General features: G+C 50.8%; 4 protein-coding genes across 4 annotated transcripts in view; 1 reads left to right on the forward strand and 3 right to left on the reverse strand.

Annotated features, from left to right (window-relative positions):
• Positions 1-1206: 1206 nt before the first annotated feature.
• CSUI_000906 (family chaperone) lies at positions 1207-9149 on the reverse strand. The gene is made up of 9 exons (XM_068061113.1): positions 8302-9149; positions 7141-7228; positions 6452-6785; positions 5712-5817; positions 4984-5129; positions 4414-4587; positions 3582-3669; positions 3007-3110; positions 1207-2616 (listed from the first exon to the last, which is right to left on the reverse strand). The coding sequence occupies exons 1-9, from the start codon at positions 8435-8437 to the stop codon at positions 2455-2457; spliced, it is 1338 nt and encodes a 445-aa protein (XP_067926908.1). The 5' UTR covers positions 8438-9149; the 3' UTR covers positions 1207-2454.
• Positions 9150-10151: 1002 nt separating this feature from the next.
• CSUI_000907 (uncharacterized protein) lies at positions 10152-13760 on the reverse strand (the record flags this gene model as incomplete). Its single annotated transcript, XM_068061114.1, has 3 exons — positions 10152-11107; positions 12075-12910; positions 13322-13760. The coding sequence occupies 3 exons, from the start codon at positions 13758-13760 to the stop codon at positions 10847-10849; spliced, it is 1536 nt and encodes a 511-aa protein (XP_067926909.1). The 3' UTR covers positions 10152-10846.
• A 256-nt stretch (positions 13761-14016) lies between these two features.
• CSUI_000908 (uncharacterized protein) lies at positions 14017-16330 on the reverse strand (the record flags this gene model as incomplete). The annotated part of the gene is made up of 2 exons (XM_068061115.1): positions 16218-16330; positions 14017-15504 (listed from the first exon to the last, which is right to left on the reverse strand). The coding sequence occupies exon 2, from the start codon at positions 15424-15426 to the stop codon at positions 14017-14019; it is 1410 nt and encodes a 469-aa protein (XP_067926910.1). The 5' UTR covers positions 15427-15504; positions 16218-16330.
• Positions 16331-17304: 974 nt separating this feature from the next.
• The window catches only part of CSUI_000909 (btb poz domain protein), an 11619-nt gene continuing 8447 nt past the window's right edge, over positions 17305-20476 (forward strand). Inside the window, exons 1-2 of the mRNA XM_068061116.1 lie at positions 17305-18359; positions 19371-20142. Of these exons, the coding sequence (XP_067926911.1) occupies positions 17799-18359; positions 19371-20142 (1333 nt within the window). The 5' untranslated portion in view covers positions 17305-17798. The remainder of the gene's footprint in view (positions 18360-19370; positions 20143-20476) is intronic.

Here is a 20476-nt window from a genome sequence, read left to right on the forward strand (position 1 = left end):
AGAGAACTCCCCGCTAGTAGTGCTGCAATACAGTGTAGCTCTGAATTACCACCTGGTGGTTGACACCAACGGAAGACACAGACGACCACAGACCGACTTCCCTTCTATACAGAGTGGCACCAGAACGTGACCGCGGTGCCCCTGTAGAAGTTGCCTGGTCAGACGCGATGCCACCAAAGTAGTCGCCAGAAGCAAGTAACAGTGCCGCACCAGCCCACCCGGTTTCCACGTCCGAAAACGTACACAAAAGAGCTTGAATTGTGCCTCCGCTGATCACGCTGCAGCGATCCGAGAAGGACCGCACGCGGCGAGCTGAGCTGGCCAGGGGATAACAGCCGGAGACCGCCCAGACCCCTTTCCTTGCGACAGCACGGTGAATGAGTGTTCGCGTGTCTCGGCGGTTTTTCCTCCACTGAACATCTGGAGAGAAAAACCAATTTGGTCACGCGGTAAACCCCACTGGTCTGTTAGACCAAGAAGGGACTTGAGGGCCTGGAGAATTATATAGCCGTTCTCAACCTCGAAGACTCCCGTGCAATTACATTCCTAGACTGCTTCTGGTAACCGCGCATATCCGGCACCTCGTTTCGGACTGTTGCTCGGCCATCGAAAGTGTGCTGCATTCAGCTTGTCCTTCGTATGGGTGTGAGCTCGGCAAGTCCATACCACCTTTGCTTCTGCTCCACCGCTTAACCACCGCCCTTTCTTCAGCCTTGCCTTGCATATCTATACATGATATATATACGTGTATCATTTTGTCAAAAGAGCGCCGGGTTCGTGCTCTTTTGTCTCCACGCTATATATATACATATCGGCACGAACCCGAAGCTGTCTTTGCCCCGCTGAATATCTGTCCCAGCCTATCTTCTGTTTGTTCCTTCGATTTCTTTTACGTCGGCTGGTGTATGCAGCACAATCCGGAAAAAAAGCAGTTGCCTTCCTGGTGTACAAGACACCATATACGGCACGAAACCTCCCTTGATGCTGTTTTTCTTGCGGGAGGAGACGTATATCCATTCGACCGTGTTTGCGTCCGGTCCGGCCCCTCCCGCCAGATGACCGGTGACAACGACGTATACCAAGAGCTACAGTAAGGGTGAGAGACGCAATCAACAGGGAGTCGAAGTGAGAAGAGAACAAAGCAAGTGAACGACATTCGTATCAGGAGACAGAACAAGACAAGCGCTAGCAAAAGTAACGAAGGTCTGCACACTGCCTGCCACAGTAGGGACAGGGGACACTGACTCGCCCGCCACCTATAGGACGACCAGGATTACTCCAGACACGCACGCAAGAGAAAAACGAACGGTTTCTATTCTCGACACAGAGAATCGTACACAACCAAAGCACTACCACGTGGCTAGAGAAAGCTGCCAATAGAGAATATTTTACGTCGTTTTCTTCCCACCGAAGAGGAAGAACCGTTCACCTACTCTATCCTTGTTCGTAGTAGCACAATCATGTGAAGGTACATGCCCGCGCAGATAGATTCTCCCCCCTTTCTCTCATTGCTCGAGCTGCGCCAGGATAGACTGTTTACGAGGACGAAATATGAACACGAACCGCAGATTTGGTAAAGAGGTAATGAGCGACGTTCCCGTCATCCCTGGAGCGATGAAATGAGTAGGGAGAGAGAGCAGCACAATGCCTGTAAAAGTCTAAGTATAAACAGAGAGTAAAAAAGCACAAAAAGTCTTGAAAATTTTCCCGTTTAGCATGCAGCCTAAAATGTCACCCGTCTCCTTGACGTGTCTCTTTTGCGGCACCATGAGGGAGGCACCCACCGAGAAGACAGATAAAAAACGAATGAAGGACGGGAACGAAGAACCCAGAAACAAGAGATTCATTCCTTCTTTTCTCTGCGCTGCTTGCCCCAGCATCGGCATCCTTACGATCAAAACTATCTACACACACAGACAAAGTAGTAGCCCCCCTCAACGACCTACCTATTTATTCTTTCGTCCTTTGTGCATGCAAGACAGATACTCAGAGGATGAAAAGAAAGGCAGGAGCATACAGATTGACGAATCCGTCATGCAACACCAGCACAGACCTCTTCTCTTCATCTGCCGTTGTCTCGATTGTCAACCGCTGAGTGTGAACGCCAGTCAGTTACTACCCGTGCCGGGCTCAGCGCGCAGAGAACGTCCACCGCTTCTTTGAATGGATATCATGAATTCATCTCGATTACTTGAGAAGACATCCCTGCGATCTCTCCTCCCTGCCTTGTTGAAGAAGATACACTGTTTCTTCTGCCCCCGTTCTGATGACAAGCGTTTACCCACGCAAGTCTTATTTGGCTCCGTCACCCTGCTTTTCATGACCTCCTACGTGCCATTATGCTTTCTCTTCATCTCCACTATTCCTGCCAGAGTCATATCACTTTGCACACAAACACCTAAGAAAAAAAAAGGTGGATGGATACATAGGTAGATAGATAGCTACACCGTGAGTTTACTGTTGTCGGCACTGCACACGCTGCTGGCCAGGATGTTCATCGTCGTCATCCTCTTCGTAAGCCTCTCCGGCACGCTGGGCTTGCTGTCGATTGCGGAGATCATCGGGATCTACCGGCTGTGCTTCATGAATCTCAACATTCGGGTCATCTTCATTCACCTGCAAGCGCAGTCACATCCAGTCCACATCCGGACTGTCACATGTGCCTATACCTCTTATTCATACACCTTCTATAACTACTTATACACCTACTCACATATCCTTGTATCTAGTAGATACTGCTGTGTGCTCAGCGCAAACCCTAGCTGCTGAAAGCCAAGGCAAGCTATCCAACATATAGCCAACACTCCGAGTGACCCAAGAACAAATGTCATCATACTATTCCAACCCACGCCCCACCTTTCTGATACAGAGGGCTATTTATCTGCAAGAAAGGCTGAAGAGAAGAGAGAGTCGAATCATAGTCGTACTCGCGGACAACACAGGATGAACGTCTTGGTCCCAGTTCACGGTGCCATACAAGTCACAGATGCAAGTGGAGACCCCTACCATGACAGCTTCGGTCGGTTTGCCGAAGATCTGCGCTAGCTTCTTCGCATCCGATTCAGCGACATGCTCCGGGAACTCCACCTCGAACACAATAAAGAGATCACCTGCGCACCGCAAGAAGACAAGACGACACACACTCAACATTCCTCGAGAACCACCCGTGTCTTTCTCTCTTGGTTTACTCTGACACCTCTCAACGCTTTTCATCTTCCGAAGTTCATTGCAGACGCACAGCACCTAACGCACTCTAGACTCGAATTCCGGTCCCCACGAGAACATCTCCCTCAAATGCATATATACATAAAGATATGTATACATATATATAGATACATGGATATCAAATATATATATATTTATTTATGTATATCCGGTAAGCGGTCTGTTCAGCCCTACATGCGCCCTTTCTGTGTTTCTCTCCGCGGAAAGAGCATACGAAGTGTATCATTCTCTGGTATGGCTCAATAACCTGTTTCTCTGTCATAACAAATGTTACCGCCAGAGACACCGTGGACCCGTCAGACATAAACAAGGGGCGCCCACCACCTCGTTCACCTTATCCACCAACAGCCACTTACCCTTGACGAAAGGATTCTTCTGATGTGGCATACCCTCGCCTTTAACGATCTGCACCGCATCAGGCTTCGTCACGACATCACGGGGGCTCTGTAAAGAGACAACCCAACCGAGTAGAGAGCACATGCAATTTTCACCAAAGGAGCTGAAAGCACACCCCCCTTAGTACGGTAAGCAGGACCGCCACAGACAGAGACACACAAACACGAGACAGCTTTCTACTCAAGAGTACTACCATAGAACATCCGACAAACAACTAGGAACCTTCCTTCGAGAAGCTTAATCCTCCTGTAACTTAACGGTGTTCTCTTGAATATCTTCCTCGCGGTAAAACTGCCACATCCACTGCGAATACTACATACACACACACTAGTTAGCAGATGTATGGTGCGACATCCCAGCATCGGTTTTTCGAGACCTCTGAACACTTCACCTCGTCGTCTCCATGTGTGTCATTCGATAGCAACGTCACAGGATGGTTTGAGAAGTTCATCTCTTCCCCTGTCGAGCTCTTGCGTACCCGCTCCTCCGTAGGAATCATGGGATCTTTCACATGACTACGGTGGTGTGTGTACGATTACGACTTGTGATCTTGCGGTACTAGAAGAAACAATACAAAAGGTCTAAGAAACCAAGGAAATCTCCAAGACACACACCCAGCATGAAGGGTATCATCTTTCTGAAGAGACTGAGGAAGTTTCTTTCACACGCCGGCCATCTCAACACGGAGAAGCACAAAGGAATGTGACAACATGACTCCCCCGAGCCCATGTATATGATGGGCTGTTTCATGTTTGATAACGAAGATGAAGAGGATGGATTTGAGGAGGTTACCTGAATGACAAGCTGACGGCCATCGAGGTGAGTAACGACGAACTTGAACCCGCAAAGAGATTCATAGAGAGAGATTTTCTTGGTCATGAACAAGTCATTATTACGACGCTTGAAGACCGGATGATCCTGAGCGCAACAATCGAAGGCCATTGGAGACACATCAAAGTCAGTCCACTGAATATACACAAGAAAGAACATCTCTATCACGAATGAGATTTCTACATACATATGCACGCGAAGACAGATAGTACTGCCATGCTAGAGCCCCGCGGAAAGAAAGAACACTGAGAAGAAAAAGAAAGCAAGACGCACAAACAAACGACCACATCGGGTACCATTCGAAAAAAAGAAGAAACGACTGAATAGAGAAGATTGCCTGCCTCAGATGAAAGATACATGGGAGAACATCGAGATCCACAGACAGAGGAGCGATTATCTGAACGAACAACATGAGACCTCACACTCACAAAAAAGAAGACTAGACAGACAGAGGGGAACTGTATCACCCTCTAAAACCCCTTCAGACGGCGTCAGTATAGCCACCTCTCCGGATAGGCAAAACAGACTCACTTGCTGCTCCAAGACGAAAATGACGTCACCAGGGATTTCGTTGGGGCGCTCGTCAGCATCTCCCCGGAAGATAACCTTGTGATGATTCTTAGCACCTTTCTCAATGTAAATCTCCAAGATCTTCCTTTCCTTAACAACTCCTTTTCCTGCAGTGTACAGACATATCACGCCATACACGTACACCCGGGTTTGCGTGTTCCAGTCAAAAAAACACTAGAGGACGTCGGGAGCTATTTCCACTGAAACTTTTCAGATGGCGTGTATATACACCTGACGAAGCTCATCCACGCAAGTTTCGTCAGTGGTGTATCGGAACCCTCCTAACACACCACATATCAACTTGGTCACATCCTAGAAACAAATGACATTTGGAAGAGCCCGAGCGAGACTGTTGAGTGATTACTTCAATGTCTTGTCGGCGTACTCGTGAAAGGGCGATATGTATGTGTGTCTAGATTAAAACCCATGGACAAAAGCGAGCGAGAGGTATACTACAAATACATGGGTGTATACATACACCAAGTTGCCTTACGACGTGTGATTGCATGGGTGTATAAGGTATAGCAATGAGATACAAGCGTCTCACCCTCTTCCCTTCGCTTCACGACAAACAAAATCATACAAGCTGTCTCTTCGGCACTAAGCTAGCTCAAGACAAAGAGAGTGTCTGACTGCTTACAAAAGACAGGACCAAGAAAACGTCTGGAGACACAGATGTCTCGACTCACCAGCACAAGACTTGCACCGCTTGCTCGCCTCCATCGTCTTTCCTTGGCCTTTACAGGCGGCGCAAACGCTCTGAGTCTGTTGAATCATGGGCCCGATCTGACGCGTCTGCATGCAGCATGCGACCGTCAAGAGGAAAGAACCACCACCACCCAAGTGATTTGAAACCTCCTCAAGTGCAAGCCTCCAAGAAACACACTTGCTCACTCAAAACTCTACAGCAAGCTGCTACAGCTTACACGATCTCTCAAGATGTATGTTCAAATGTGCTTTGGAATTTGTGTATCAGTTTGTAGCTAGACTCACTCAAGAAGATTCAACGCAACTACTGAGCCGCCTCCAGTCACTACGAGGTAGTATCATCAGGACGGCAGCAATACTGCTGCCTGACAGTGACCTCCAGTAAGGAAAACACTCCACAGCAAGCATCACTTGAAAACTCCGTCCTCAATACAAGCACGAACGCCTTCCACAACAATCCCTCTTCAGGCCGAGAAACCCTTCCCTTACCCTCAGTGTACACCCGATGCATCCCATCCCTCTTCAGCTGCTAGGATTGAACCCATACTCATTTCGTCCCTCGGTAAGTTGGGAAAGAAACAAACAGAGCAGAAGGATGATTCGAAGAGGCTAAGTGTCCCTGGTCAAGCTCTGACGTACTGGGCCGGCGATGCTAGGGCGGAAAATCTTTTGTATTCACGGAGACAGCCGGTAGTATCCTCTCCAGTAATGATCGACTTACAACAACTTTGATGCCGTGGCCATCGCATTCCGAGCATGAGATAAGAGCATCCGCAGGTCCTCCTACACCATTGCAGGTCTTGCAGATGACATCTTTATTGATAGCCATGCGCTTTGTCGCACCATTATACATTTGTTCAAGAGAAACTTTCATAGAAGAAACGATATCTTCTCCTTTCTTCTTTGACGCTTGGCGAGTTGCCCGTCGTGCCCCCCCTCCAAAGAAGAGATCAAAGATGTCTGTAGGATCTGATGCTGGCCCTCCACCCTCCAAGCCTTCTTCACCCGCTTCATCGTAGATTCGCCGCTTCTCGGCATCTGACAAAACTTCATACCTGAGAGATAGAGAAGCATTCAACAAGACTACAAATACAAGCTCATTGAGACACAAATCAGTCAGCAGGTCTCGCTCTGACCGGAATGGAGCATCAGATCCTTTTGAACGTAGTAGATGCGGGAGTAGACGCTCAGCATACATCTTGTAGATACACAGTAGTTAGTCACAGGTACACGTGAACATCTCCCGCTCATAATCGCCTTCTTTCACTGTTACCTCTGCCAGCTTAGGGAGCTTCGGCAACGGCAAAAGAACCTCGCGAAGAAAACACGCTGGGGCACCTCAAAGCTCCCTGCTGGATACGTAAATATAACTACATATGGGTCGAATAGAGCAAGAAGGATGTGACTTACGCTCGTGAAATTTCTTTGAACTTCTCCGGATCTCCTCCCTTGTCAGGGTGGTGCTTGATGGCAAGCTTCCTGTAGCTCTTCTTGATATCTACGAGCACACGAAAATGCAGACTAACACCGACTTTCTCTTCCCGCTGTCCTCAAGAAGTTCCTCCTTACTCCTCATACTGTTGATTGTCTCCACTAATTGAACTCTCAATAAGACACTGAACGGACATGATACTTCTTCACGCACACCGCTCACACACACACAAGGTACCTTGCATACCAACAGCGACACCTACACGTTTTCCAGACCAGAGAGAAACACGGCGAGACAAAGAAGATCGGCTGGTACAGTACCTCAAACACAAACACAAAATCGGGCTTTACAGGAAGCTAGGAAACTTGGAAAACTAGGCACTCACACCATGGTCTTTTTCATACAGTAGACTTCTCTCCTCCATCAAAGTAGAGGGACAAGGCAAGAGGATACGACAGATCTGCGACCAGCCGGGCACAAGCATATACACTGCAGCCTCTGTCCACCTAGTCACGTCGTTTCACTTAGGAATGTCGGTTAAGAGCGACTCCGCTATAACGAGATCAGGAAGAAGAGGCGATATGAAAAGTAGCAGTTGAAAGCACTCGGCACCAACAGCGTCAGACAGTCTCAATATGGTGATGAGGAGATTGGGTTCCCTTCTGACGTGCAAGACGCTTGTTTCAGTGCTTTAGAAGATGACAGCAGGTTGCACTACGCCAAGACTCTACGGCAATTGTTGTGAAAGCGAGTCCGTGATTCTAACTGAAAGAAAAACGACTGAGTGCATACGGGGCGCACTATGAAACGAATGCACTGTCTCTGTACAGATACAGGGGGAAGCCTCGCGCAAACAACCCCATTCATACGGGGAGACTGAACTCGACTCTCCCAGCGCAACTGAACGAAGAAAACAACCGGAACTTCGAACGAGGTGAGTGCTCTGCCGGAAGCACTCTCTAGTGGCTCCACTGGAGAGCGGGACAGGAAAATTGTACCAACAACACCATGGGGATTGGCCAAATCGCTAGATATTCGGAAACAGAGTAGTCGTCACAGGGCACCAGGTATGGTAGAACGAAAGGAAGGGACGCATTAGAGCTGGAAAAGCAACGACCACAGTTTGTTGCGGCCCCTACCAGCAACAGAAGCATTTCGGTCGAGCTCAAGGAGTTCGTAGAATTTGGTGTTGTTCTTTTCCTTATTGCTGCCTGTTCGCCTCGGCCCATGAGGCCCTCGCATATCGTCCCCGAACGGAAATCCGCCGAAATACATTGTGACAACCACGATGAAGAGAACACAGAGTCGGAGAGAAAGTAAGGATTAAACAAGACTCCAAAGATAAAAAGGAACGATTCTACGAGGTCGGAATGGAAAAGACGGGAAGAACAAGGGAGACGAGGAAACAGACTGCTTTGACCTTTACGGGAGGGGAATCAAGTGCAGGACGCTGCCGGGGAGGAGCTGTACAAACACTTGGCCGAAAAGTCGCTCGGGACGTCCGGAGACTCCAACACAAGGAAGTCCTAAGGGGATCGAGAATGTAAGAACCACTCCCAGCAAGCGGCGGCCTGTGTGTTAATTCTCACCAACAGGCAACGCCTCACAATGCGCTCGGTTCTCGAGCGGCTGCAGCGACTTTCTCCGGCGGTGCTTGCTCAAAGACAAAACAGTTGCTGGGGATGACAGCCAGAGACGTACGATCTATCGTGTGGGAGCCGAACAATCTCTGCAATAGGCTCTCTTTTATTGTCGATCTCTTCTGAGAGAGTGATGACACTTGCTCGCGGTGCCACAATCCAAGAAGAGGCGGAGCTGTCTCCAAGGCAGGTCCCGATGCGCTTAAACCGGACAGAAAGGACAGAGGGTGTCGCCGGGACAGAAGCCCTTGGGACACGCAAAAGTGGCCAGCGAACAGGAAGTTTGATAAATCGGGGGTAGGGCGGCACGCGGCGAGAAGGTGAACAACTGCACCCGCACACCAATATCAGTCGCAGCCGATACACGTACAACAACACGCGGCGAGGGGAGGACCAAGGATGCCCACGACCCGTTCCCACTAGTTCTACCATTTCGTTTTTTCTCGTGGCCGCATGCAGTTACGTGGTTTCGCGCCGAGCTGGCCAGGCCTTATTCACGTCAGCAGGGGTTCGGTTGCGCTGGCGTCACTCCCGCGTCATCCACTCGTCAGTAACACGTTCATGGTGAGGTGACAGCTAAAAAGAAGAGAAAGTATTTTCAGACGGCCCAAAATCGCGCAGATCTACGTAGAGGACGTGCTAGATGAGTTGCTGTGCGTAGTGAATAGTAACGACGAAGCCCGTGACACACACAACAGCTGTGGTGATGTCGCTTGAAAGAAGTTTCTAACAGACAGTATGCAATCAACCGAAGTGGGTCTGCGTGGCAGATGAGGGGGGTTTCTCAGTGGATTGAGCTAAGAAACTTTCCAGTGCTTTCGATACTAGACACTCCGTTGTTCCTTGTAGATGCCCGATGTGGAAGCACCTGAACTGTGGGACACGTTTGTTCTAGTTTGATATAGTTTGAGTAGAGTGAACGCAGTCGGACAAGCGCCGTCACAATCTCCCGCGGCTTCATCTGAAGCAAGACAGCCCCCCCCTGTAGGACCTGGACTATAAGCAACGTAGAATGAACCACTCGTTGAGCTAGGATAGGTGTGGGCATCAATTTCGGGGTTGGGTACGCTGTCAAGCTCCACTGGGCTGACAATACGATTCCCCTGACGAGAGATCCGGTCATGGGAGACACCCAAGGTTACCGACGAAGCCACCTCGACGAAGTGGAGACAGTTTCATCAAATATCGGAGAACCGATAGAATCCTGCCATCGACCTTATCGGATCCGAGTACACACTTGCACAGAGGCGGCGCAGCGTTCACTGAAGTAGAGTCCGGTTCCCAAGTACATAGGGAAGCAGCTGCATTAGAAAATGCCCCATGTGAAGCTTCCCCGCACGTCCCGAGACGTCCACGCATAAAGCTAACCGGTGCGGTTGCATATCAACCTGTCGAGGCCGGGCGGCCAAAAAACAGCAACTCTTACCCAGTACAGAAGCCCTTCTTCGGCGACAAGCTAAGCGACTGCGCTCCGCGGGAACGAGCAGTTTTAGTGCAGGAAGACACACGTGACAGTTAGTCCCCCTGCTAGTACACAGGAATACTTCTGGACAGAAATACGAAAGAGCGCCTTTCACCAGCCACTGTTCCACCCCGCTGAAGTGGCATCTGCTTGAGCTGCCGTCCAAGACTACGAGAAAAATCTCTGCCATCCTCCCTTTACGAGACACAGATGATGCTGTTGTTCAAATTTTTATACGCGTATAGTAGCAAGAGACTGTCAGGCCTCAGCTTCTTGTCCACGTACGTTCGGCGCCCGCATATAGAGGTCTGGGAGCGTCCCTCCAGGTCATCTACTTGTGCTAGACTTGTATGGCCGACGTAGCCCCCTCAAGATATGAGAACCGGAGTTGCTGGGCACGATGTGCAGAGTCTTAAGCTTCTTTTGTGACAACTCGTTTCCTACTTCCCCGGCAAACCCGCGAGAGAAAGCAAAGTCCTTTTTTCCCGGATCAGCTGCACTCCCTCCTGTTGTCCGCTTCTTCTTTGCATTACCTCTGCGGCGGGGTCGCAGTTCAGTTCCGGTTCCCCTTGGCTTCTGGCTTCATGTATCCGTCCGAGACTGATAGGTGCGAGGGGAAGAGGGAGCAGACCACACGAAATGTGAGAGAGGATTTGCTGCTGTTGCGACGGAGGAATTTAGACTCTGTGGTTCCGTTTTCACGCGCCAGTCTTCAGTGACACGACCTTTCCTTGGTCTGTCGTCCCCCCGGCGTTTAACTGGGGAGCTTTCGTTTTTCGGGCCCAAACCGACAGACTGAGCGTTAGCCACCTCCCGTACATATCTTCCGGCGTCCTGGCAATACTGACAAGGAACCAGTCAACAAAGAACAAAGCGGTTATATTCATCTTGGCAGACCTAGCACATCGGAAGAAAGTGACCTGATGTCACACGCGTGTGCTATAAGGAAGTAAGTTCAGCAGATGCAGTGAAGGGCCTTCCGCGTCGACGAGCACACTTCAAACTGCTCTGTGTACCTGTCTTCGGCCCCCAAGAACTTTCCCTCACAAAGTTTACCGTCATAGCTGTCGTGTCTCCCACTCTTTCACTGGCTGCTTGCTTCCGTCTGCCTACATGTCTGCTCAGTTCCAAACAGTGACAAGCCTTCTTAGATTCTGAGCATCACATTTAGTCTGTACCCGTACTATCGAGTGAAACACTGAAGCGTGAACTCCGGCGGAAACGCTGCCGAGACACCAAAGCTGCTGAGAAGTGAGTACGGTTCCCAAGACTCAGTGAAACCTGTCCGAGCTTGTGAGCGGCTCTTGATCTACCTCTGACACACCTGGATCTCACAAATTCTTCTCGGACATCTGGCCCGTCAACTGCTCTCTCCAGTTGCATCACTAGTACGATTCACCGAACGGACTAGCTACCTGAAGACTGTAGCTACCATCTATTGCGCCCTCAGTCTGGACTAGCTGTCAGTCGTAAGCCCGGTTCTTGAAACAGACGTACGACCCAGTTGACTGAATGCTACTCGCACGACCCAGGTCTTCGTGCCTGAGCAGCCCTGTGCCGCTGCACCTCGTCCCCCCCCCCCTGGTCGACTTCTTTCCTCTTCTTGTTCATTATTCCCTATGTTGAAAGCTAGATTCTCCATGGGTCTTTCTTGGCCCGCATCTTTCTTTTTCTCTGCTACATATGACCGAGGCTTTACTTTGGGTGATAGTGTTCAGTGTTGGGAACCGTGTCTGCTTCGGGCCGACGCTTGTGTGCTCTGCCTACGTATGAACCTGTGCTTCACGGAGTGCTCACTGGACAAGCCTACCAGCTCTTTGTTGAATTTTCGGGTCTGTTTGTCATCTCCTGAGTCGTGGTTTGCTTCATCGTCACATTCTGGTTCAGTGTGGTCGTCGTCTTCTATCTCTATGACGTCTACCTCTGTGTCTCCACGCCCCCATTCCTGGTCGTCGACAGATCTCCGCCTGCTCTCCGCTGCTTTCCCCCGTGTCCGCCCTCCTTTCGGTCGTCCGTTCTGCTTTGTTCTTGGTGTACCAGACCGTGGGCTGGTGCTTTTCTGGTCCTCCTGTCCGCTCCCTGTTTCACCGCGTTGCGCGAGGTCGCCATGCAGCCTGGGACTAGATCGGCTGCCTATACCCGTTGTCCCTATTGATTGTTTTTCTTTCACGTTCTGCGAGTCACCCTTTCCCTCTCCTACATTCCACCCTTCTGTGGTTAGCGCAGGGAAGGAGTCTCTGTCACCAGAAAGCGACGAAGAGCACGAAGATCCAGGGTGACTCGACGGGGTGGGAGAAGACGATGCCATTACCAAGGAAGAAACCGAGGAAATCCTTGTCGGGGCTTCCGAGATGTCGTGCTCCGTCGCTTGTTCTGGTTTTTCGTCCGCTTGACCGGCGGTGCTCCTTCCCTCGGGCGGAGAAAGAGATGAACACACTCTGTCGTCTACACAGACTTCAGAAGCTTTCTGCTGTCCGCAGTCGGCTGTCTCTTCCGTTCTTTGGTTCTCGTCGCTTGTCGCCTTCAGCTCGTCGTAGACTTGCCGCATGAGCATTTCGAACTGTGCGCACTCAGGTCCCAAGAGAGGAGGGATGGGGCAAGGAGGGGACGTGCTCAGGACTGAAAACTCGGTCGGCTCCGGCTTAGCTGAAACCGCGCATCAAGAAAAGGGGTAAAACAAAAGAGAGGCGAGCGAGCATGGGGGAAAACACACCAGGCATTCCTTTGTGGCCACTCTGTCCTCCCCGATGAAGCTAAAGGACTGTAGCTCAACGCTTCATATCCCTGTACAAACGCCAGGCACTTCCGATCACTTTGACGGAACTGGTGTTGCGAAGCTTAACAATAACGCTAATCCAACCCGCTGCTAGAGGATCAACTACCGAGTTTTTATAGGTTTTGTTTCAGTAATCGGCTTTTACCGTAGGTGACTCCACTAGGCGGTATCTAGTAATGCCCGAAGTACTGTGGCCTCCGGGGTCCGAATAGCCTCGGTGTGTTCGTCTTCTTGAAGTACCCCCGCGATCGTTTGGCACAGCACAAAGCATCTTTCCATACCTAGTTTTCCAAGAAACGGTTTGAGGCTCGACAGCATCAGAGACGTCTGGCTCAACTCCGAATGACTGTTCGTTCCTTTCTCCCCTGAGGTCGTGCTCGCTACTGTAACCCGTCTTGTTCCTGTCTCCCGCGGCCACATGTCATTAGGACCTTCTGAGATACCACTAAAGCAGTCCGGGCCCCTTTCATGGAGGGCGCGCTTGCTCTCCGCAGCCACCCCCTCCTTTGTTCCTTCTTCAGCGAAGTCTGCATGAGAAAGGCAATAGAAAAGTTCTTTCTTTGTGACTTTCTTCCTCCTTTTCACAGTGATAATGTCTTCGGCTGCGGCCAGTGCTATTTCTTTCTCTTTTCCAAAGTGCTGTCGACACCTTCTGCGAGGACACTGGAGCAACTCCTCTGCCGTGAGAGATGACTCAAAACCAGCCCGAGAAGGTCCCATCTCGTTACAGGTATGTGAGTTCGTTCCGGGCGGTGGCGAACCTACAGCATAACGGAGGGACAAAGAGGTAAGAGCTCAGGGGTTTGTCCTCGCCCGCAGTAGATCAAGCTACTGAGGGCAACCACGGTAGCTCCTAACGCACCATACATTCACAGGCGCAGAAACTGAGGAAACTTGTCTTGAGGACATACCCAAAGGTATAATCAAAACAGGAGACACAACGCAACGAGCACAGGGCGCTCTGAGAACTGATGAACTATGAACTCTTTGAACTATCAGTTCTTTGAATGGCGTCTGCTTCGGCTAGCAGTTCTAAGGTGACTTCTGGGCGGCTATAAGAGGACATGTGTATCTTGCCTGCTGTCATAGTCTCACGCAATCTCGCGTCCAGCTCTTGGAGAAATCTTGGAGAAAAAGAATCCTTTGCAATAGCAAGCAGCTCAGTCCTCAGCGACATCTCAGCGTTAGTGATAGCCTCCTTAGTCCGGGCCGCTGCCATGCCGAGAGCTTCGTCCGACAAAGCACCAATGAAAGCAAGTGTTTCCAGCCCACGTAACAGCTCCTCTGTCATGCTGAAGGCGTTTTTCAGCCACACTCCGAAGTTTGTCGTGCATACCGGTATTGCCCCCCCTGCGGTTGCTAGGTTCTGTTGGGTCTGCCGCACAGACGCCTCCGGGCCCTCCCTCTTCGCAGCATTGCTGTGCGCTAGCATATGTCTCGCAACCGCGCCAAACACACTCCCTTCCACGTCTGCACCCCCGTATCTGGCTGCAGCGTGTGCTCTGCCCTTCCTGGAGGCATTAGTGTATGGTGGGAATTGTCTTAGAGCCTGGCAGGGTATATTTCCTCTGATGTCTCCCCTATGCTGCGTTGCCGGTGTTTGTGATTCGAAATGAGAGAATGGAGGAAAAGTCTCCGTAATGGTTTCCGCTGAAATCTTATGCGCATGCGGTACCTGAGTTCCTCTCAAGTCTGGCCAACACAGAGAGATCTGCCGAGCAGCCGTGGAGGGAGGAACACGTATGAAAGTCTCTGAGGGTGCGACACTCTTTACCCTTTCCATCTCAGGAGCCATCCCTCTGTCCACGTCGGCATAGACGTGACCGTGTGGGTTGCTCGGTGCGGACATCTCCGAGAGCCAGGGCAATTCCTCCTGTGTTTCGGGAAGGAGTGTCTCCCTCGCTAAAGTGATTGCGGAGTTGAGAAAAGTCAAGGCCTTTGAAACGCATGTGGGAGGCGCGCGTTGTAAAAGGAATCTTTCGCCAGTTTTGGTTTCTTGTTTTGTTTGTGGTTGTCGTGGTGTTGGGGCCGTCCCCGCGCACGTATTGATGTTTGCACATACCCCAGCTCCTTGTCGAGTTTCGCCGGGTCGCTTCGGCGGCACCGGTAGATCGTGCGTTTGTAGACGATGAGCAGGCCGTGAGGAGCCGTCCCGGGCTAAAGACCTGCTCTCTTCTGACGGAGAACCAGGAACGTCTGACGACAGTAGAAACTCTCTCAGTTGATCCAGTACTGCATGATTCAGAAGCCCCCTTATCTTGCGTACGTCATCTTCATCACTACGGGCTTCGGCCTCTCCTACTGCCGAAGATGATGCTGGGCTCCTTCCGTCGAGTACCTTGTCTTCGTTGTCGCGCAGCCCTCCGGCTGTAGGAAATGGAGACATCTTCGGCGGCTTTCGAGGCGACGTAGCTTCAGAATACTTTACAGCAACCAAGCGTCCTGAGAGCTGAGATCCGTCAGACTGTAGAGGACGCACAAGAAATAAAAATGGGAATTTCTGGAGGTGTGGATGTTGGATTTGCTATCCACTCGATGTTCGTTATACTTCCCCGAGACATGTGCGCTTGGGCACCAGACACTCCGTGCAGGCAACGCGGTGTTGCGTGCGAGCCAGCACGAGACATAAGAAACTGTTCCACAGAAACAGATGTGCGATGCTCGGAGGATATCCGCACAGGGTTTACTTCTTGCGAAACCGATAGCTGGCGTACGTAGAAGATCTGCGCTACCTCCGCCAAACGCCGCAGCTGCGTAGTCTCCGTTTTGTATATGGCCGCAATGCAATGACCTAGGATCCTTTGCAATGCACCTGGAGAGATCACTCGTGCCTCAAGAAAAAGTTGCCAAAGTGCTGCGGCGCTCGAGGGCAGATTACACGACCTGACCGGAGAACTAACAGTGAAAAAGCACCAGACGGGCCACCATGTGGACGTGCGCTGCGCCGGCTAACAATGCCCCAGCCACAATTTGCTAGGATGAGAAGCTACACGAAGAACCCTGTCAAAAAGAAACACTTAAGAAGACAGAGTAAGCGCCATGATAGTAGCAGCTTTTGCCGACGACCGTGCATGGCCAGACGGCAAACAAGAGCAATCGATGATGCTGATACTAAGTCAGGTCGCCAAAGAAAGCGACTGTATCTTCATCACATTAACCATGGGTGTAGCGACTTACCAACGGTCAAAACAGGCGCACTATCCCGATGGTTACTCGGGCGGCCAAGCCCCCGTCCTTTTAAGAAGAGCGACGACAAGGGCTAGCTCCCGAAGGCAGGAACATCACAAAAGATCCACCCTTTGAGTGAGGAGTCAATACGCTGGCTACAGCCATCGAAGGAGAATCCCTGCTCATTGGGAAAGACGCACACGCGGAAACGGCAGAAGGTCGAGACAGGCGGAGAGAGCGGAAAACTTCCCTCGTGTCTCCTGACAGTAAACAGAAAGACAGGCAATGTTTCTGAGGGCTGTCTTAGTGAGGCACTGGTTTTTCGTGTTCACTGACGAGCACGATTGACTAATAGCCGAGCACGCTGCCTCCCGCCTTCGATGATGTCTAACGGCTAGCTCGCACACCCACCGCAGACGGGTTCACCGCCGACATACCTTCGGAGCACACGCACCCACTCAGGCTCACGAAGTCCAAAAGACTGGACTCTAGTGATTCGTGTCTGCATTGAAAACAGAAGGTGTGAAAAATCTGCCTTCCGCTAACCGCCAGCGCAAGAAGTATCCTGTTACTCGACAGACAGCCGCTTGGCTGATTACCTGGAGACGGATTGCTGCTCGGACTCTTACTCACTTTCGACAGCCCCGCTAAGGCGGCAGCACCAAAACGTCTTCTCTCTCCGGCTGCCCCGTTGTCATTTTCAGCCATCACACCATGCTTGAGCGCAGATGTTTCACTGTTCGTTGTCGCCTCACGGATCGCTCTGTTGACAGTACGAGCGCGGGTAAGGCGGGCAGCCAGTCGAGCGACCAAGTGAATGCAGATACACAGCAACGCTTTGAACCTGAGGAATACCGAAAGACTGGTGGAAGAGATCTTACGTCACAAGGCTGCGGTACCGCCAGAAAACCAATTTTGAGACTGGGGACTTTGACGGCTCCTCGTTAAAACCAAAGGACGTTCCGCGTAAAGTCGCGGGCACGCCGCCCGTAGATCTCGATGAACACTCCGGCTGGACAATCGGGAGATCGTCGAGCCCTCCAACCGTTTTTTTCCACTCACTTCTTTAAGCTGAAGCTCTGTCTTCTCCTGGTCACTTCTAAAAGAAAATTTGAAAGCGCTTGTATTTCAGCCGCCATTTCACTGACGTGGTGCACCGCAACGCAGTCCCGCAGGCTGCCGGCCCCTCTGGCGTGAGGTTGGAAGGCTTAAACCTTCCCCGTTCCAACGTGACAAAAAACAATACTTCATGATTGTCGTAGTTGTCGTTTTTTTTACCTCTGTGGTGAAAGGCCACTTTCTTCACCCGCCAATGAATTTTGCCCCAGAATTGTGAGGTGTGCCGCTGGCCGTCTCCCCTTCCTCCCTTGCAGGCCTGGTTTTTGACTGGGGAACAAGAAGGTGAATGACTTCACAGTATTACACGCGCAGTCTCTTCCCTTTTGACGCCGTAGCTTTCTCTACGCGTCCCTTGTCGTTGCTTTTTTCGTCATTGTATTCTTTCCTTCCCGACGCTTCGTCTGCAGTCTGGGTTCACGGGCTTACCTCCCTCGCAGCCAAGCCACAGCCCTTAAGCCCCGTGCTGCCGCCATGACGGCTGGAGCTACGTGCTCTTCGTCTTTCTCATCGCCGGTCCGGCTGTTCGCATCGGGACCGGGCGGCTCGGGAGGAGTCCAAGAGATCTATAGATCTTCACACCGTATGAGCTACGGCTGTCATTTTGCCGCGGCAAGCTCGCACGATAGTTCGGTTTATGTAGTCGAACATGACTTCAAAATCTATCGCCTTTGTAATCCTCTTGCTGGTTCGCCTCACTCTTTGCCTGCTTGTTCTTCTTCTACTTCTCTCGCCTCTTCTTCTGGCTCTTCTCCACGTTGCCCATACTGCTTTTCAGGCGATGCACGAAGGCTGCCACGCCAGTGTCATGATGGAGCCTTGGAGGACACCAGGAGGACAGATACTTCTGGTAGCGGGGGAGAACGAGCAGGACACGAGGGATTGACAGAAGGAGAAGAAGATGAAGAACGGAGTGTCCTCCTTTTAGGCAGTACAAGCAAACAATGGACGAAACAACTTCTCGTAGACGTTATTCCGTACCTCTTTTGTCACCACAGAAAGGAATACACAAAGGTCTTCACAGGAAACAAGCAGGTGACTTTACACTCTTTTCTCTCTACGCAACTAGGCAGCCATAACGCCGGTGTTTGGTCTGTGAGGATTGTCACTTCGTCGTCACACAGAGAGAGACATCAACCAGTCAGCAAGTGTATATCCCGTGAAGCTCAGATCTTTCACGGAGAGCCTCAAAGATTTGTCTGCCCAAGTCTTTACGCTTTAGACTGCAGACCTGGTCGCCTTGTTGTGTTCTTGCATGCATCAGGATTCTAGTCATGCGGCCTGTATATTTGCAAGTAGAGACCGGGAGTGACACTGGAAGTGCGTGCACTTACGTTTATAGATATTCAGATCCGTGCGCTTGGCGGCGACTCTACTCTCTCAGTGCTGTTTGTGAAGTCCTCCCTGGTCGTCAGTTGGAGGTGGGGAGTACTTGGTTTCTCCCTCTTTACAAGGAGAGGATTATTTCCTTCGGCCAGCTTTACAGCACCTCAGTTAACGGCATTGCGAAGTCGGCAGTGACACGGAGACATCATACCTGAGTGTGTCATGTGTCTCGCCTCGAAGCCTGCTTCAAATCGAAAGCTTAGCCGCCATCTTCATCCCTTCTCATTCCCGTGAATTGAGATCTACTTTTCACTCCATTCATCTGACAGGCCTGGCGTGTTGAGGTTTGACTGCCACCCCCCTCTCACACCCCCCTGTCAAGTGAATCCACCGAAGAAGCCATCAGATGTTCTGCATGTATCTAACTCCTAATTAATGCTTATTCTATGAATATGTCTTTGTAGACGTGCATATAGAAAGGTACGCATACATGTATTTAGACATGCTGTCGTGCAGTAAAGGTTTGCCGCCTGTTAGTTCAGGTATGTATGCGGTTTCAACCGTGACACCTTCGTCGCAAGTAACAAGTTCTTGTGTTTCTTCGTCTGGCGAGGCTGTGCAAATACCTACGGATGCGTGTATGGGTAGACAGGAGACGATAGACGGGAACTGAACGTTTCTACGTGGGAAAGTGTTTCCTGTGCTGCTTTTGCTTTATAGTTCGATGTCCCGCGGATGCAGGAGCTCCGAAGATCTTGTTGCCTGATGGCAAATTCTTTTGATGGCATGCTTTACTTTCTTTTTCACCAAACCTTGTTTCGCATTTCCCTTTCGGGTGTCATGACACCCGTCGCTGATCTCGTCCAAGCTGCGGTCACTTTACTGCGTGACACTTTTGTCAATCCTCTCACATCTGTCTTCGCGCCGACGTCAGCATCGCCCCGTCTGAATGGTGGTGATAGCAGGGATAGAAGGAGGAGGACAGCGCAAGCTGTAAGACTAAGGCAGAGGAGACGAGGAGAGAGTAATAGAACTCACAATACCGAGGAGGCGAAGAAGATGAGGATAGTGATGAGAAGGGCACGTCACAATAGGGGGGAGAGACTGGCGGGCTTTAGAGAAGAGACAAATGACAGGTTGGAGCGTGGCTCAAAGGCAACAGCAGGTTTGGGAGGGACTGAAGATGCTTCCCCATCTTCCTCCCCACGGCTTCAAGAGCTGGATTCCGGGGATGATGAAGAAGAGGAGACATTCTGGTCAGATACACGACATTTCCACACAAGGTTAGATGGAGCTGATCCGACTGTCCCCTTAGAAGTGGTGAGCTGCTGTATTGATGGGAGGGGTTGGTGCTTCTTTACTGTCCAAGAAAAAGATCCAAAAGTGAAGCGCAAGGTGTCTGCACAGCGCAGTGATGGAGTGACAGCAAACGATGCAGGGGACTCTCATCCTCAGGGAGGACCTAATGCCGATAAGGACTTTCCGCCAGAAGGTAAACCTGGCGGCTTCCACCTTCTCCACAGTCTTCTTCAGACTGAGCAACTCTCCGGGTGGAGACATGCCTACTTTTCTATGTCTCTGAGGCTTTCGGAATCTCGCCAGTGTTCCGTTTGCATATCTTCTGCTCCTTGTGTGCCATACGTCTAAGATCCGGTCTGTGCCATTGTCCCTTTGTCTCTGTGGTAATTTATTCAAGCGCATTCACCTGTTAAGCTGTTCGTTGATGAGTTGTGCCTTTCCGAGTTCTGCAGTCCGCGTCGAGATCTCTCTTCCTTGAGCTCTGTGCAGCAGTGGTGCAAGCAGGCAGCAGCTGTATGTCAGGTTGT

This window comes from Cystoisospora suis, assembly GCF_002600585.1.
Source record: "Cystoisospora suis strain Wien I chromosome Unknown contig_357, whole genome shotgun sequence".
NCBI classification, from domain to species: Eukaryota; Apicomplexa; class Conoidasida; order Eucoccidiorida; family Sarcocystidae; genus Cystoisospora; species Cystoisospora suis.

What these genes read in the sequence shown, in the direction of transcription:
- CSUI_000906 (XM_068061113.1), bottom strand. Translation starts at nt 8,437, where the DNA reads ATGTATTTCGGCGGATTTCCGTTCGGGGACGATATGCGAGGGCCTCAT. An exon ending in CCGAAATGCTTCTGTTGCTG is followed by an intron (nt 7,229 to 8,301) that starts GTAGGGGCCGCA and finishes GTGTGCTCGTAG; the next exon opens with ATATCAAGAAGAGCTACAGG. An exon ending in GAAGAATCCTTTCGTCAAGG is followed by an intron (nt 3,111 to 3,581) that starts GTAAGTGGCTGT and finishes TGCGGTGCGCAG; the next exon opens with GTGATCTCTTTATTGTGTTC.